This window comes from Protopterus annectens, chromosome 3.part1 (genome assembly GCF_019279795.1).
Source record: "Protopterus annectens isolate FY-2018-M chromosome 3.part1, PAN1.0, whole genome shotgun sequence".
Classification (NCBI taxonomy): domain Eukaryota; kingdom Metazoa; phylum Chordata; order Ceratodontiformes; family Protopteridae; genus Protopterus; species Protopterus annectens.
Window position 1 is genome coordinate 1,467,131,315 of NC_056732.1, and position 17,769 is coordinate 1,467,149,083.

Here is a 17,769-nt window from a genome sequence, read left to right on the forward strand (position 1 = left end):
TTGGATGTCCACAGGAAGATTACCCAAGAGGGACTTGGTCAATTTTTTTGTAATGTCTCTCTGAAACCTTGCCATACGAGCTAGATAGTTCAGCACTCTAAGTGCAAAAATCACTGATGCATATATCCATTTTACAAATGTATCCAGACCCATGGAATCCCTGTTGGGGGGTGGACAGATGTGCTCTCCTTTGGGAGTTCCATATTCATGGCTGCTGCAACAACCATAGTATCTGCCAGAAGACCCTGGCTCTGGTGTGACCTATTCCTGGGAGCCACTAAAATTTTATCTGGCTTATAAGGAATAGGCTCTACCACATCTGGTTCCTTCCAGACCCAATAAGAAACTAGATCTATAAGTTCATCACTGGACAGAACCACCCAGGAAGCTGAAGAGCCAGCCTCAAATGCCTTGAGGAACAAAGACTCCTCAGAAGAGGGAGCTTTGAAGGACCAACCCCCTCGATATTTCATCAATTCTGAAATATCTCCAAAGGAAATGTCCTCAACAGGGGATCATGGGGAAATCCTCACCTTCATCAGAGTCTGTGTTTTCCGTGAGTGACTCTGGTGAAGAGTCCAAATGTCTCCTATTACAAATCCATTTTCTTGGAACCTTCTCCATTGGGACTTCTGAGGAAGATTTGAGTCAGATGTGGAGCTCATGTGGTGAGAGTCCTCAAGGCCACACAAGGCTGACTGTCCCTGCTAGGCAGGATGAGTGGATACATAAATAGACTCCAAATGAGAGTGGGACAGAACTGAATGTGGTAGAATGATCTCTTATCTGAACTTGTAGAGAACCTTTTTAAATGCCTCAAGAGCCAAAGTTCCATTTGAAGTGGAGGAAGTATCCCTTCAAATCAAAGCAGGAAAGGCAAGAGAAATCATGGCACCTACTCGACCTGGCTCAGAGGCTAACAACAGTGTCAAGTTATGAAGAACAGAGGCATCGAGGGGAAGTGATGGCTCCAATAACTTCAGACTTGACCCTGACCCTCGGTCCCAGTGCTTTAGTTGTGAGACACATCATGATCAGATGCAGACAGAGTCAACAGAGTAAGGGAAATATTTTATGTTGAAATCGAAAATACTATCAGCTCCATTGTCAGTACTCTAATAGGCAGGCTTGGATCTGTAGGCTTCAGATCCCATAGTCAGGCCATAACAGGAGACAACAAAGGCAGGGTGGTAGGAACTGTACCCAGAGCCACTGATGGGGTCAGTACTGGGATGACCTGCAGTTAGAGCTGTATCTGCAGAAGCTTTCACATCATCCTGTTGACATTTGCTTCTAATAGATTACTCAATGAGTGCATGGACCTGAATGGTGAAGCCACAGAAGATGGCCGAGAAGGACGCTTGTCTTGAAGACAAGGGGAATGCAGGCTCAGACTCACTGACTCTGGTGAAAAGTGTGGTGGGAGGGAAGGTGATCAGACCCAATGAGGCTCTGGGTTCAAATGCCTCAGAGGCTTGGATGCAGGGCAAGAAGAGTCCAGCAGATCTGGTGACTTTTTCCAAGGTCTTTTCTCTTGGTCTTTTTCCTTTTCTTTAGGCTTCTCTCTCTTTTTCTCTTTATCCTTATTTGGCTAAACTCAGTATTTTGTGCCAAAGAAGAAGCTTCTGCTGAAGCTGAACTCATCACTTGGGCAGTAAGAAGGACCTTCAACAAAAGTTTGTTCTATTGCCCCTGTAAAGCTTTGGCTACAAAGGTTGTGCATGCCTTACAGTCCATGTCCAAAAAGGTGACCCCTAAACAATATATGCACATAGACTGTATTCTGAGGAAGGATTTTGTGGTCACAGGTTGATCATTTTTTTAAAGCCAGTGGCCTTGTCCATCATGCTGTAAAGGAAATTAGACAACAACAACCAGAACTACAACTCTCACAGTACATATTAAAAACAGGAAAAAATGTCAAAGTTTTTTTTCTTTAAGCACTCAAAGACAACAAAAAGAATAGAGCTACACATACACAACACACGTTCTGATACCCTTGATAAGTGTAAGCATGGGCCTGGGAGATGAATAATTTACAGGTTACCTGTGTCCATTAGAGACATAGGTGCCAAACCAGGGATGAATTTCCGTTCTCCCAACCAGTTGTCCAAGTTGCACTTGAATTGGGTTAGAGAGGAACTCTGCTTCGCATGGATGGGGTGCCTGTTCCATACATGGGGTAGTCTCTGGGATACATACCTATATCTCCAGAAGGTCCTATTTATATCACAGGCAAGGTTTAAGTCTTTAGAACAGGTAATTTGATGCTGTTTGTTTTGTAAATATACAGGAGGTCCATCAGAGTGGGGTCTGGCAATGCCCTGTATGCCAGGCATAGATCTCCTCTCAAAATCTTGTAAGAGACAGACTACAGGGATAGGGCCTTGACGTGGTCGGTATAAGACATATTACTTATGCCCTGTATTCTTTTAGTGAGGAACCTCTGTGGACATTCCAATTGCTGAATATTTCTGGTTAGGTACATACCAAAGGGGGCACTGTACTCAATGATAGGTCTGATGAATGCCGAATACAGTGAAACAATGAGTTCCTTGGACTTAGCTGCCATACCTGTTTATAAGTTTTGCAACATAGAATGATTTCCTCACCACTGTAGACACATGATGATCAAAGCCTAGATTACTATCTATGTGTGTCCCTAAGTCCCTGACTACTGGGTCAACTCTAAGGGGTGTGTTATCAATATAATAGTTACCAGAGATGGATGACTTCCCAAAGAATACTATTATGCATTTCTTGGAATTTAGTTTTAGTCCATGGCTCTGACACCAGTTGTATGTCTGTGTGAGCCCCTCCTGGAGAACATTTATGTTGGTGTGAGATTCAATGACAGCTTCTAATTTGCAATCATCTGCAAATTTAGTCAGCTAGAGACCACTGACATTGGCCTTGACTTCTGAGATGTAGATGCCAAAAAGGAGTGATTCAAGGACTAATCCTTGAGGGACTCCACTTGTGACTGGCCTCTTTGTAGAGGTGGACTCCCCAGTTCTAACTTTCTGGGTCCTATCTATCAGTCAGTTGGCTATCCACTGGGTGACATACAGGTTTGTACCAAACCTCTTGAGTTTGCCATCAATGCCCAAGAGGGGTAATGTGTTAAATGCCTTGGCCAGGTCAAGGTAGGCAGTGTGAATGATTTTGCTCTCTTCCATTGCTTTGGTGGCCTTCTCAAAGAAGTCCACCAGACTGAGTAGGTATGATCTGCCCCTGACGAAACCAAACTGGGTTGGGTCCAGTGTCTGGAGGTTTACTACATCTCTGTTGATGATCTCCATGATAATTCTTTCCATGGCTTTACATATAAGACTAGTGAGACATATGGGTCTGTAGTTTTAAGGGTCTGTAGATGGCCCACCTTTGTGGAGAAGGATGACTGCTGTCTTTCTCCATTCATGAGGCACAAAGTCTGATGGGAGGCTACAGTTAAATAGTAATTCCAGAGGCCCTGATAGGTCATGGTTCATACTATTTAGAAGGCATCCTGGGATATTGTCTACGCCAATTGATGCAGTGTTCTTGGTCTTAGACAGAGCATTAAGGAGATGTTCCTTAGTGATAGTAGGGGGGGTTGTATTTGATGGTATTTCGAGGGAAGGTTGAGGGGAATAGAGGAGTAAAGTTGGAGCTGAATTTATCACCCAGGAGGTTTGCTATATCTTCTGGTTCAGTATAGGTGGCTCCATTTACAATCTCTGCACACAATGGTGTACTGCCTCTGAGGTTGCGGACATAGCTAAAGAATGCTTTGTGGTTGTCGTTGGCCTGGGAGGAGAAATCTTATCTCAAATTTTGCTTTGGTAGACTTTATTTGTCCTCTGAGTTGTTTGTTTAGTTTGATGACAGTACTTTTATCTTTCTGGATGTTGCACCTCCTAATTATTACCATGATTTTCTTCCTCCTGTTATACATCCGATTGATTTTGTGATTCCGCCAGGGTGGCTTGTTTTTTGAGTTAGTTCTATACTTCTTCCTTGTGGGTACAGCTACCTCTATGCAGCTATTAACAAGCTTATACATGGTTTCTGTGAACAGTTCTACATAGGCAGAAGTATTCTCAGGGTTTATGTGGGCTTGAAATTTTGCCAGGTTCTCACTTAATAGCAGGAGGTTAGCCTTAGAAAATGTCCTGAATATTCCATGTTTAGCTGGGGGTCGAGGTTTTATTTTTACTTCAATTGAGACCATTGTGTGGTATGACCTTACCAGGTAAGGCATTACAGCAGGGGGTGTGCAGAACTCTCCCATATTAGTGAGGAACAGATCCAGTATGGTTGCATCCCTGGTTGGTGTATCGACTATCTGGTCTACAAAGTTTATGTGTACACAATCCATAAATCTCTCTGCATGTACGGTTGGTGTCATATAGGATTCCCAGTTAATTGTGGAGTAATTAAAGTCACCCATAAATATGGTATTGGGTTGGATGGTTAGTGTTTCTAATAAGTTTAAATACATGGTATGTGTTTCCTGGGTCATAGAGGGAGACCTATAGCTTGCAAGGAAGTGGTAGTGGATTTTACCTATGGTGATTTGAATATGGAGGGTGTTCCATCTGTTGCAAGTGCCTGGCTAGGTACATGCCAATGGGAGCATTGTACTCAATGATGGATCTGATGAGGGCTGAGTAGAGTGGTACTATTACTTCCTTGGACCAGGTTGCCATATCCTTGAGTTGGGTGACAGAATGATTTTCTTACTATCTGGCTATGTGTTGGTCAAACACCAGATTACTGTCTACAGATGCTCCCAGATCACTAATTATGGGGTCAGCTCTTATGGGTGTTTTGTTTAATAAGTAAATAGCTTGGGTGGACACTTTCCCAAAGAACAGCATAATGCATTTCTTTGCATTGAGTTTTAACCCATGGCTTTCATACTAGTCATCTGTTTGTGCTAGACTGTCTTGTAGAATGTTGGTATTATGGGAGGAATCTATGATAGCTCCCAATTTACAGTCATCTGCAAACTTAGTGACATGCAGGCCTTTGATATTAGGCTTGACATTTGAGAAGTTGATACCAAACAAGAGTAGGTCCAACACAGATCCCTGGTGTACTCCACTGGGGACTAGTTTCTTGGTGAAGGTGGTCTCACCATTCATGACTTTTTGGATCCTATCCATGAACTAGCTGGCAATCCAGTGAAGTATATAGGGATTTGTGCATAGTTTCTGAGAGTTTGTCAACAATACTTGAGTAGGATATTGTACTGAATGTCTTGGCCAGATTAAGGTAGGTGGTATACACTATTTTCCTTTTATCCATAGCCACAGTGACCCTCTCGAAGAAGTCTACCAGATTAAGTAGGCAAGACCTTCCCTTAACAAAACCAAGCTGGCATATGTCCAGTGTTTGTAGGTTGCCAATGTTCTTGGAGATCATTTCCATGATAATTCATTCCATAGCTTTGGATATTAGACTTCTCAGACTGTTGGGTCTGCAGTTCCCAGAATCATTTGATGGTCTACTCTTATGAGGAGGGATGACCATTGCAGCACTCCATTCACCTGGCATGTAGCCTCTTTTGAGGCTGTAGTTGAAGAGTGTACCTTAAGTGGTCACGCTAGGTCATGTTTTAGACTGCTTAGGAGGCAATCAGGGATACTGTCAGGGCCCACTGAAGCAGTGTTTTTGCCCTTACCATTAGCAGGCACCTCCATGACCTACTCGCTGTTGATAGTTAGGGGGGATGTGCTAGAAGGGATTTCACATGGGGGAGTGGGGGTGAAGTTAGAGCTAAATTTATCAGCCTGTACATTTACTATGTCATGTCGGTCAGTGAAGGTTGTACCATTTACCACCAGTTATGTACCCTGTTGAGTATTGACTTTAGGATTCCTGACATAGCTGAAGAAGGCCTTGTGATTATCAATAGCCTGGGAGTCCACCCTGACCGTGTAACTGTCTGTACAGGACTTTATTAGACCTCTTAGTTCATTATTTAGTTGAATGAGATAAGGTCAGACCACAAAATGGTTTCCTTTGAAGTAAAAGTAAAACCTGGAACCCCAGCTAACCCTGGAATATTCAGGAATTATTCTTAGACTAACTTCCTACAATTAAGGCATAACCTGGAAAAATTTCAGTCCCCCCATAAACCCTGAGAACACTGCTGCCTATGCTGAACTGTTCACTGAAACTGTATATGAGCGCGTTAATAGCTGCAAAGAAGCATCTGTACCCATCAGAAAGAAATACAGTACTAACTCAAAAAACAAGCCACCCTGGTGGAATCACAACATCAACAGGCTGTATAACAGAAGGAAGAAAATCATGGCAAAAATTAGGAGATACAGCACCCAGCAGGATAAAAGCACTCATCAAACTAAACAAGCAACTCATAGGAAAAATAAAGTCGACCAAAACCAAAGCTGAGGTAAATTTGTCCTTCCAGACCAAAGACAACCACAAAGCATTCAGTCTGCAACATTAAAGGCAATACACAATTTTGTGCAGAGCTCATTGTTAATGGAGCCACCTATACTGAGCCAGAACCTACTGGCTGACAGATTCAGCTCCAACTTTTCCCCTCTTTCCCCTCAACCTTCACTCAGAAAATACTATCAAATATAACTCCCCCTGCTGACACTAGAGAAAAGGTGCTTAATGCTCTTTCTAAGGCCAAGAATACTGCATCAGTGGGCCCAGACAATATCCCAGGATGCCTTCTAAATAGCATGAAGCATGACATATCAGGCCATCTGAAATTGCTATTTAACTGTAGCCTCCAAACAGGCTTTGTATCTCATGAATGGAGAGCAGCAATAGTCATTTCTCTGTATAAAGGTGGGCCATCTACAGACACTGGAAACTACAGACCCATAAGTCTCACTAGTCTCATGCAAAGCCATGGAAAGAACTATCAGAGAAATGATCAATAATGACATAGGAAACCTCCAGACACTAGACCCAACCCAATTTGGTTTGTCAAGGGCAGGTCATGCCTACTGAATCTGATGGACTCTGAAAGAAGGTCACCAAAGCAATGGATGACAGCAAAATGGCTACCTTGACCTGGTCAAGGCATTTGACACAATACTCCACAAAGGCATTATTGACAATACTTGGTGAATAGCCAGTTGTCTGACAGACAGGATCCAGGACGTTAGAAGTGGGGAGTCTACCTCTACAAAGAGGCCAGTTAGAAGAGAAGTCCCTCATGGATCGGTCCAGGGACCACACCTATATCGCCTTTATTTCTCTGAAGTCAAGGCCAATGTCAGTGGCCTCTGACTGACTAAATTTGCAAATGATTGCAAATTAGGAACAGTTATTGAATCCCCCACTGACACAAATGTTCTCCAGGAAGGGCTGGCATACAGAAATAACTTGTGTCAGAGCCATGGGCTAAAACTAAATGCCAAGAAATGTATAATAGCATTTTTTGGGAAGTCAGATGTGTTTATTCCTGGGACAAGAGACTTACCTGCAGGTCTGAGGAGTAAGGATTCAATAAAATGTTTTTGGTGTTTAATACTAAAACCCATTCCCATAAAACTGGCACATGCAGTTTTCAGGATTTGTATATCTGAAAGTATACACACTGACTGCCATAACACATTAGAAAATAACTTTTCAAAATACAATAACCAAAATAGTGAAAGGAAAGAACTACTGGGACGACAATACCATTTATAGTCTGCTGCATTAAAAGACATTACAACATAGACTAATTACATACACACATGAGAGAATGCCGAATCTTATACATGCATTATTGGTTCTTCCATCAAGCCATTTACTGCCTCACATGATGCATACAGTGAAGAAAGATATTTACAAAAATAGCAGGTGTCAGATACAGTTTTAGGGCTATTCCAAATATTTAAAATGCTAACTACATCTGCCGTACTGAGTCTGCACTGCAGTAAACTTTATCTGGAAATAAATTAGTTCAGTCGTAAGGTGGAAAAAGGAAGACAACACGAAGTAGGAGCTATCCTGAGCTTGCCTGAATGACCAAAAATATATATATATATTTCTGTTTCTCCCTGCTAAGTGCAAAAGCCCATCTTTTGTTAATTATTAAAACAAACATCCATACTTTTAGGTCAAGGCTATAAAGGGTTGGAGTCCAACCCACCTTCCTGGCTATAAAATGTAATGCATAAACTTTACCATTTCTTAAAATGTTTGCACCAGACTTTCTAAAAACTGACTCCTGTCCATATAAACTATTCAACATTCACTAAATAATTCTGGTTAGAGATTTTTCAGAGTAAGTTTTTGAAATAATGTTTTTCAACCAAACTGCCACAATGGCAATTGCAGAACTCAGGAAGTGGGAATTTAACAGGCAACCTTTGGAAAATTTGATATGAAAATGTTAACAAATGGTGAAGATATGAGCATTTCTTCAACAAAACATACTGCAAAAATTCTGAAGAATCTGGCTTTTTATGAATTCAATCTGATGAAGACCCATACTAATATTTTCAGAAACAAATTTTTAATATAACAACAGACTCCTCACCTTATATATATATATATATATATATATATATCTATATATATATAAATCATTATAATTCTAATAAAGTTGTTTTTATTTAGTTTCTGAAATGATATTTTCTGGCATAATTGTTCAATGAAAGCTGAAAGTTGATATGGTTGGGACTTATAGATAATATGCTGGGACAGCATTAAGAAACAGTGAAATTACTGGCATTTTTTTCAGGCTTATAGTCTGAGTAGTAAGTTAGATACCTTAACTTTACCATTCCTTTATATTTTTAAGCCAGATTTTTATCGTATCATGTACATGTCCCCAGTTCATAAAGAATGCAACTGTTATTGTGCAGTTTTGTCAGACAATATCATTTCAGAGGTGATTTCTGAAACATGTTTTTTTTTCAGTTAGAACTGCTCAATAACATTTGCATAATGTTTGAGATGAGGATGTATAGCTGAAAAAATGTGATGTAAAAACAATAAGAAATGGTGACATCAGAATTCATTAAAAGAATACTTATTAAAAATGAAGAAATAATCTAAGGACATACTGTTTCTCAAAAACACCGAAAAGTGTACTTCTTTTTTTTCGGCTGCTCCCATTAGGGGTCGTCACAGTGGATCATCTTTTTCCATTTCTTCCTGTCCTCTGCATCTTGCTCTGTCACACCAACCACCTGCATGTCCTCTCTCTCAACATCCATAAACCTTATCTTAGGCCTTCCTATTTTCCTCGTACCTGGCAGATCCATCCTTAGCATCCTTCTCCCAATATATCCAGCATCCTTCTTCAGCACACGTCCAAATCAATGCAATCTTGCCTGTCTGGCTTTTTCTCCAAACTGTCCAACCCGAGCTGATCCTCTAATATAGTCATTTCTAATCCTGTCCATCCTCATCACACCCAGTGCAAATCTTAACATCTTTAACTCTGCCACCTCCGGCTCTGATTCCAGCCTTTTTGCCAATGCCACCATCTCCAACCCATATAACATAGTGGGTCTTACTACCCTCTTGTAGATCTTCCCTTTCACTCTTACTGGTACCTGTGTGTCACAAATCACACCTGACACTCTTCTCCACCCACTCCACCCTGTGTGCACTCTCTTCCACACTCACCATTACTCTGAAGTATAGATCCCAAGTATTTAAACTCGTCCACTGTCAAAAAACCTACTCCCCACAAGATCACCATTCTTCTGTCTTCTCTCCCATTCACATACATATATTTTGTCTTTGTCCTGCTGACTTTCATTCTGCTCCTCTCTAGAGCATATCTCCACCTCTCCACAGTCTTCTGGACCTGTTCCCTACTCTCATTATATATCACAATGTCGTCTGCAAACATCATAGTCCAACAAAAACTAAAATACCACAAATGAGAAAACTTCAGTCCACTAAAAGAAATACAGTGGGCCATTTTTTGGAGTGCAGTAATGCCTTTCAGACTAGGTGTTATGTGGGAATAATTGATCATTAAAATAAAAAAAAATCATATCAAATACAGGTAGGGACAGAATCCATAATGTTCACCTAAAAGATAAACTGGTAGGTCTGGCTACCAAAATGTTATCCAAGTTTTCCAGAAATGAGTCTGATGCGTTACATCTCTTGATATTATTGCATAGGCAATTTCTGTATTCAACCAGCTTTTCTGAAAACCAGTTTGTAACTCATTGTTTCCAATTATGTGCTCAAATTAAATGCATTTCATCATACCTTTGAACATTTTTCAAACCTAATCACTCAAAGAATTATCCATCTTTTATTGCCCTAACACTGTGATAAGTACCCTTCTAAGGCATCTGCAGATTAATAGAAAATAAACTAAGCTTTAGGAGCCTATTATCATAACCAAGAAGTTCAAAGCTCATATATTTTATTATGTACCTTTGTACTTTTTCTACCATTTTAAAATGAGCTTTTCTGTTGTGTGCCCAAAATGAACAGCTGGATTACAACCTAGACCTTACTTGGCCCACAAACAAACTGATAAGTACTTTAGAGGTAGTAGATGTTATAAATCCCAGAATGCAGTCTATAGTCCTATACTCTTCATTATAGATGACATCCATGTCAACAATGATGGCCAAGTCTTTACAACTGGTAATCAGTTCTATTTATGGTTCAGATATAATGTAATGCATATAAAATGTCTTAGGGTCTACCAAAAACCTTTGTCTTACAGGTATTGACAGTTATTTTATTCATACATGCCTAGGACAGCACAGTGGTGCAGCGGCTGCATTATCGCCTCACAGCAAGAGGTTCTCCAGTTCAATTCTTGGCTGGGTGCCTTCTGTGCGGAGTCTGTATGTTCTCCCTTCGTTCGTGTGGGTTTCCTCTGGGTGTTCCGTTTTCCTCCCATGTTTTAAAGGCATGCATCTGGAGCATTTCTCCCCAGGCATCCCCTGAAAATTGGCTTTGTTCCAAGTTGGACTTTCCTGGTAAACAAATAATAAATAAACATTTAGTTCCCAGTTAACGCAGGACGCCAGCCCTTAACAATGAGCCTCACAACACCTCTGGGCAGTCCATTATTTCCTTATAATGCACACTTGGGTGGGCATTATTGCTTACATCTGTCACTGTACTACCACTCAAGTACAATGTCTATAAATTGCTTACAGATAAGAAACATTCTATATAACTAAGATTGTTTAACCTTCATGGGTTGGGGGCACAGGTCTACAGCACTGTGAGGGTGGTGTAAACTGATGGATATGGTGATATACTGTGTCACAGACTGACGATTAAAAAAGAAACAAACAAAAAAAGACCAAGGAATGTGATCCCATTTTCATATAACAGGAAACATGTCACATATTTAACAATGGTGGGACTTCCCTAGAAAGAAAAGCTGATATTGGTGAATTATTTTTGTTCCTAATTCTTACATCTGGTCTTGGTGGAGATGGAATGCACATACTGGGTGGGAAGTGAAGGAAAGTTAAATAAAATCGGGGTGTTTTCATTATTTAAGATAATGTGACAGTGAGGAAGATATTCTTTATATCATTATTATTATACTTGTATCATGTGTATTGGAAAGAAAAAGTTTCCTTGCACATTCCAAAGACATGCAGTGGGTGGACTGGACACTCTAAAGTGTGTGTGTGTGTGTGTGTGTGTGTGTGTGTGTGTGTGTGTGTGTGTGTGTGTGTGTGTGTGTGTTATGGAAGAACAACCTTAGAAGTACTAAGCACCTGATGGTGCAATCATCAACTCTAGATGATTGGCACTGTTGATGTGACACACTCACCCCATGTGCAAAAATGGGAAATGATTGAGGATGTGGATGGATGAATGGATGGATGTATTGATAAGAAAAAGTGCAATGCAGTAGATGAATAATGAGTTGGTTTGGTTTCCCTGCATGAATTTAACTCTAGTTTCACAGAAAGGACAGCTGATTTATTTTAGGTGTCATTTACTTAAGCATAATGTCATAAGCAGATAGTAACAACTTCATGTGAGGGTGGTATTTAACTACAATTTATGTTATAGTGTTCATGTAAATGAGGTGTGTACTTCAAAGCAAAGTGCAATTGTATGATAACTGAAACTACTTGTAAAAAAACAATGCCAATAATTAATGAATTATTTCCTTGGGCATGGGCACAGGGCAACCTACAAAATGATAGATTTTGCTGCCCAGAGAAGGAATTCAGAGAAACATTATAACTACACAACAGACATATGTTTTGCCTGTATGACTGACTACCACTAAACTTGTACTGGATTAAGCTGACTCTCATTGCTAATAGCCTACAGAAAAAATATCTTACAGTTATTGTGTGGCCTTCTGGTGCCCTCAGTAGCCAGGTGCACCAGTTCATACTGTCATAAGGATTTGGATAGTTTGGACTGGAAACAACTCCACTTTTCCCATCCTGGATGCCGCCACAATCTGAAAAAAAAATAAAGATAAATAAATAAATAAATAAATAAATGCTCAGACCTAGTCTTACATGACAGTTGATATCTACTAAACTAAGACAGTTAAAATATAATACAATGCAACAGCATATCATGAAATAATAATTTTGCTGGGTTCACCATGACAGCAGTTTTTCTTACAAATCCAGTGTCATCCCTGTATGCAATAATATTTTTTTTTATTTAATATGAAACTATTTTGATGCAATCAGGCATGAACCTTGTGAAAAATCATTGCTTGGCTCAGTGGCGATATCTTTACTGTTTCTTTCAGCATGATATGTAACAATATCATTAGCAATGCACCACTGATAAAAAAATCATAAAATACAGGGGCTCAAAACTGATACAGGGAACCTCATGGTGGTCAGAACCTGTGCAGAAGACTGGCTCCTGCATTGAACGCTTAAAGCACCCCATCAGCTCATAAACCTATCCAGTGTCAAAGATAAAAAATTAAGACTCCTTAATTTGAGTGAAAGGTGAAAATGAGCTATGGACTTGACTAGTTAAGTGAAGTCAATGAGGAGCAGATCAGCAAGTAGATGTAATCATTTCTGATTACAATAACATGCGTCAGACAACCCACAATATTAGCAATGATAACAAAATGCAGGGAAGCCATACTGGGGATGAAAAAAGAGATCAAACTTTTTGAGGCTGTCATGGAAACATGGCTATACAATTTTCTCCATGTTTTAGACAACATTGGTATATGCCAATGTAGACAATAATCTTCCATGTTTAAAAAGTATCATTATTTGGGAACAGGGAATAAACTCCAAGGAAGACCCTGCAATGCTAAAGTCTTCATGGTGAAATACCTTAAACCTTCTGTAATGGAGACCAATGGGATTAATGCAAATAACCACTTAAGGACATGCTGATGTTTCAGCTGCATGGTTTCTGAATGCCCATGACTTTTTACTTTCACATTTTTAAGTTTTTACTGGTGTGTTCAGGCCAGTAATAAGTCCCATTTACAGTATACCTACTATGTTTTACCCTTTTCTCAGCTGATCAGTACAGTATAAGTGGATTTTTTTTGGCCACATTTTAGAAGCACAGAACTTAAAACAAGTGAGGTGGCCTAATGGTTAAGGCGTTTGCCTTACAAACACAAGGTGCAGGGTTTGAGTCTCACAAGGAATAATTGGCTAAGCTTAAAATGGCTCACGAGGGCAGTTAGCTTAGTACTAATCTATGAACCTATGGACAATCATAACTCACAATTTCTTTAGGGTTGGGAGGGTGGCCTAATGGTTAAGGTGTTTGCCTTACAAACACAAGGTGCAGGGTTTGAATCTCACAAGGGATAATTGGCTAGGCTTAAAATGGCTCGCAAGGGCAGCTAGCTTAGTACTAATCTATGAACCTAAGTCTGATTTCCATAGCATTAGGCAGATTACATAATATCCCAAACAACATCCAAATCAAAGGGCATTTGCATATATCCCATGAGCCTCCATTGTACAGGTTCATAGGATCTTAAGAAGCCTAGCCTTACATTCCCTCCATAGTTTTTAGTCTTTATATTTGTGTAAGAATATCACAGAAGTGAGAAGAAAAAGGATATGTTGGAACATTCACTTGTTGCCTCTATCCATGAGGGATATGGGTGCTGAACTGAGACTGAATTTGTAGTTTACCATCCATTCATCCAAGTTAAATTTGAATAAAGTAAGTGAGATACTTTGGTTTATGTGGAGTGGAAGATGTTTCCATTAAACAGGTATTCTCTGTGCTACACATCTATCTTTCCAACATGTTCCATTTATGTTGCAAAAGATATTGAAATCATTTGAGTGGGTGTACATATTACCATTGGACCTGCAAATGTAGTACTTAAAAACTCATTCTCTTCTATCAGCTAGAAGATTTAAACCACAAGCCCTTGTAAGACTTGAAATCATATCCCCTAATTTACAAGGCTAGTGCCTGAATCCTTGAACTACAGTGCCACACACTGAACAGTGAAGACATTCACTTTGCTGAGACTCTCTCTGAGTTTTTATTAAGTTTTTTGTCTGTGTGACTTTCTTACCCTTTGGATTGCATTGTCAGGGAATAGGGAAGATATTCTCCTTCCCAGAAATGCACCCTGCATAAAGAATAGGTTCAGGGTATAGATTACTGCCCGAGCAATTGCATGTGCTGTCATGCTTAGAAAATTACTGTAAAGTGAGAAACACCTCACATTAATTCACGCTAAGGAGAATGTAGCAAAGCCGTTTTGGCATTTCATTCTTTCATCTGGCCAGAACAGAAGTTAGGGAATAAGGAAAATTGATATCGTCTCTTGATGAAGGAAGACAAGGTAGAGAGAACTATTTCTGGGCTAATATATAATGCAAGATGCTTTGCTGAGGCTTCTAGGCCATGTTTTATGAATTCTGCAATTTCAACATGTAGGCAGAAGTGGCTTAGTCACACTTTGGAGGCAGCATGATGGCATCCCTTTGAGTCTGATCATCTTCCCCCTAAGGAGGGCACCTCAATTAACATAAGCCTTCTACAAACTTTTTTTTACTTAAGAATGAGTTTATCAACTCTACTATTTGTCTCAGCTTTTATTTACATATATTTATTAGACTTATAAGATATCCTTATAAGCAATGGATCATTAATCATACTAGCTTTGGACAGAAACAGTTTGATACAGGCAGGATTAAAGTCTGTTAACCTGTCTCAGACTGGAATTTGCTAAATCAAAGCCTGGTGAAGGTATCCCAGTGCTTCTTGTACCAAAACCAAGCATAATGCGAAAGTTGTGATGCTTTCTAAAATGCATCTTGTAGTGGCTCTACATAGCCATAGCACACTACTTAATGATTTTAACTAGCTCTAGACGGAGAAGAACAGTAACAGCAGTAACTGTGCAGTTTTAATTTTGGTCATGAATCAGCAGAAGGCTTTGCAGTTATGAATCATACCCTCTCCTGAAAGTAAACAGGATAACATTGCATAGAGACCATTCAGTTAAATTGAGTTTGGCTAATTGTCACACAGAATGAGTTTTGCTTTGTACATGTGTTTCCTACTTTTCAGCTGAGCATTGTGGACCAATGTTTGTTTTCTAGATTCCAAGTGACACTAACTGACTTCTTACTTTAGGTGCCAGTTCTGTAAATGTTAAAAAATTCAAAAGTGCCTTATCTTGTTCTGTTATTTTGTTTACTTTATTTATTTTTATTTGTACTTGTCAAAGTAGAATGTTGTTACATTGTTACCAAACAGGTACACTTATTTGGCCTGAGTACACTTCTAAGACAGATAAGGATTACTCTGCCCTAAAACTGAAAATATATATATCTTCATTGTATCATGCAGTTGTATGCATCAGCTTCACTCTAAATGTTTTTATTGTAATTGTATTTTCTATACCTCAAAATTACTATCATGGAGATTGCCATACTAATATGCTTTTTCAGTCTCTCTATCCTTCAAGAGAATTTGTTTTGTGTCCCTAAAGTGTAACCTAAAACAGACATCATAAATTAGGACTTTTCCCGCCAACTAATTACAGTGATAGCACTCTGGATGGCTAGTATTCTTTAATGGTCTACAAAAGCAATGTATTTACTATGTTTTAACTGAATTGGTCTGAAATGTGATCACAGTTAGCTGGTAAATGTCTTTGATGGTCTATTTACAGTTTCTTATGTAAAAAGCGGTGTAGTCACAGGATCTTGGTAGGTGTTCAAAGTCTGCAGTCCTTAAAAAAATCTAGACACCTCCCTCTCTCTCCCCACTCTTACAAGGGGTGAACATTGCCAGATTTGTACATACTTTAGTAATGAAAGCTATCCTTCAAATAGTTAGTAAGGAAAATGAACGGTGCTTAATTTTGTAGTTAATTAAATGACATAAAACCTCATTAGCAAAATAATAATAATGATAATAATTATAACAATAAATTAGTTACCAGTTTGTTTAAAGTATTATTGTAGTAAACCACATCCCTGTACTTCCTCTGAAGCACATATTAGCAGATAAACTAAAATTCTCCCAAAACGATAATTGTTTGGAAAACTATTTATTGCACTTTACTGCCCTCATCAAGAGACATTTTCTGGATGTAAAGCTGTGGTCAGTTACCAACAGCGGAAACTACAGTCATTGTACAGTGGAGCTTATTTCATGCAGACTGAGGTGAGCAGTTTTCAAGCCACATCAAACTTTAATGGGTTCCTAGTGGGAGTGGGAGTGCACAAGGGTTCAGCTCTGAGCCCATTGTTGTTCATACTGCTGATGGACTACATTAGCAAACAGGTTAAAGGGGACGGATTAACAATGCTGCTGTATGCAGACGACCTGGCAGTACAGGCAGTCTCTGAGCTAAAACTTCAGCATAGGATAGAAGAACAGAATACAAATCTGAAGGCACATGTGAAGAAACTAAGCACAGATGAGACTGTGGTAATGGCAGCAAATTGGTGAAATGAAAAGAAGCTGATAATAGAGATAGATGGGAAGATAGTGGAACAGGTAAACAGCTTCAAGTATCTGGGAGGGGTGGTTGAGGAGAAGGGTAGTCTGAATGAAGAGGTCAGAGCTAGAATCAGAGGGTCTGCAGCCAATGGGCAGAGAGTATCAGGTGTAGTCTATGACAGAAGAATGCCAAAGAATCTGAAAAGTAAGGTGTACAAGGCAGTGGTGTGACCAGTATAACTGTATGGTACAGAAACCTGGGCAGTTAAGGCAGAACAATTGAAGAAGCTAGAGTTGATGGAAATGAAGTGCCTGAGAAAGGTGGTAGGATGCACAGTGTGGGACAGACGAAGGAATGAGGACATAAGAGCAGAAGCCAAAGTAGCTCCGATTGCAGGAAAGATCAAAGAGAACAGATTACAGTGGTTTGGGCACATATGTAGAAAAGCAGAAGACAATCTCAATCTAGTGAGGAAGATTTGGGACAGACAGGAAGAAGGTAAGAGGAAGCGAGGGCATCCAGAAAAGAGCTGGATGGATTGTGTGAAAGAAGATCTGCGACAGTCAGGCATGAGTGTTGAAGAAGGTAGGAGTGTGGCACTGAATCGAGAGAGCTGGTGACAGTTAAAACGATTCCCCTACCCCATGTAGAAAAATGGGAAAAAGTGTGCTGATGATGATGATGATCAAACTTTAATGTTGTATAAGCTGTTACAGTTGTTACAACACACACACACACACACACACACACATATATATGTATATATATATATATATATATATATATACATGCATATATAATCTACATAATTAAAAAGGTATAATGTATTAGGAGAAAATTATCTCCCTTACTCTTTGCACCATATAAATACATTTTGATCAGCATATAATATTTTTATCATTGGTGGTGATTAATAAACA

The 17,769-nt window shown here is 39.5% G+C and overlaps 1 protein-coding gene across 1 annotated transcript in view; it reads right to left on the bottom strand.

The window, feature by feature from the left end:
- LOC122797794 (cubilin-like) overlaps positions 1–17,769 on the bottom strand; it is a 2,156,354-nt gene that overhangs the window by 732,358 nt on the left and 1,406,227 nt on the right. The window contains 1 exon segment of the mRNA XM_044066315.1: positions 12,267–12,388. Within this exon segment, the coding sequence (XP_043922250.1) occupies positions 12,267–12,388 (122 nt within the window).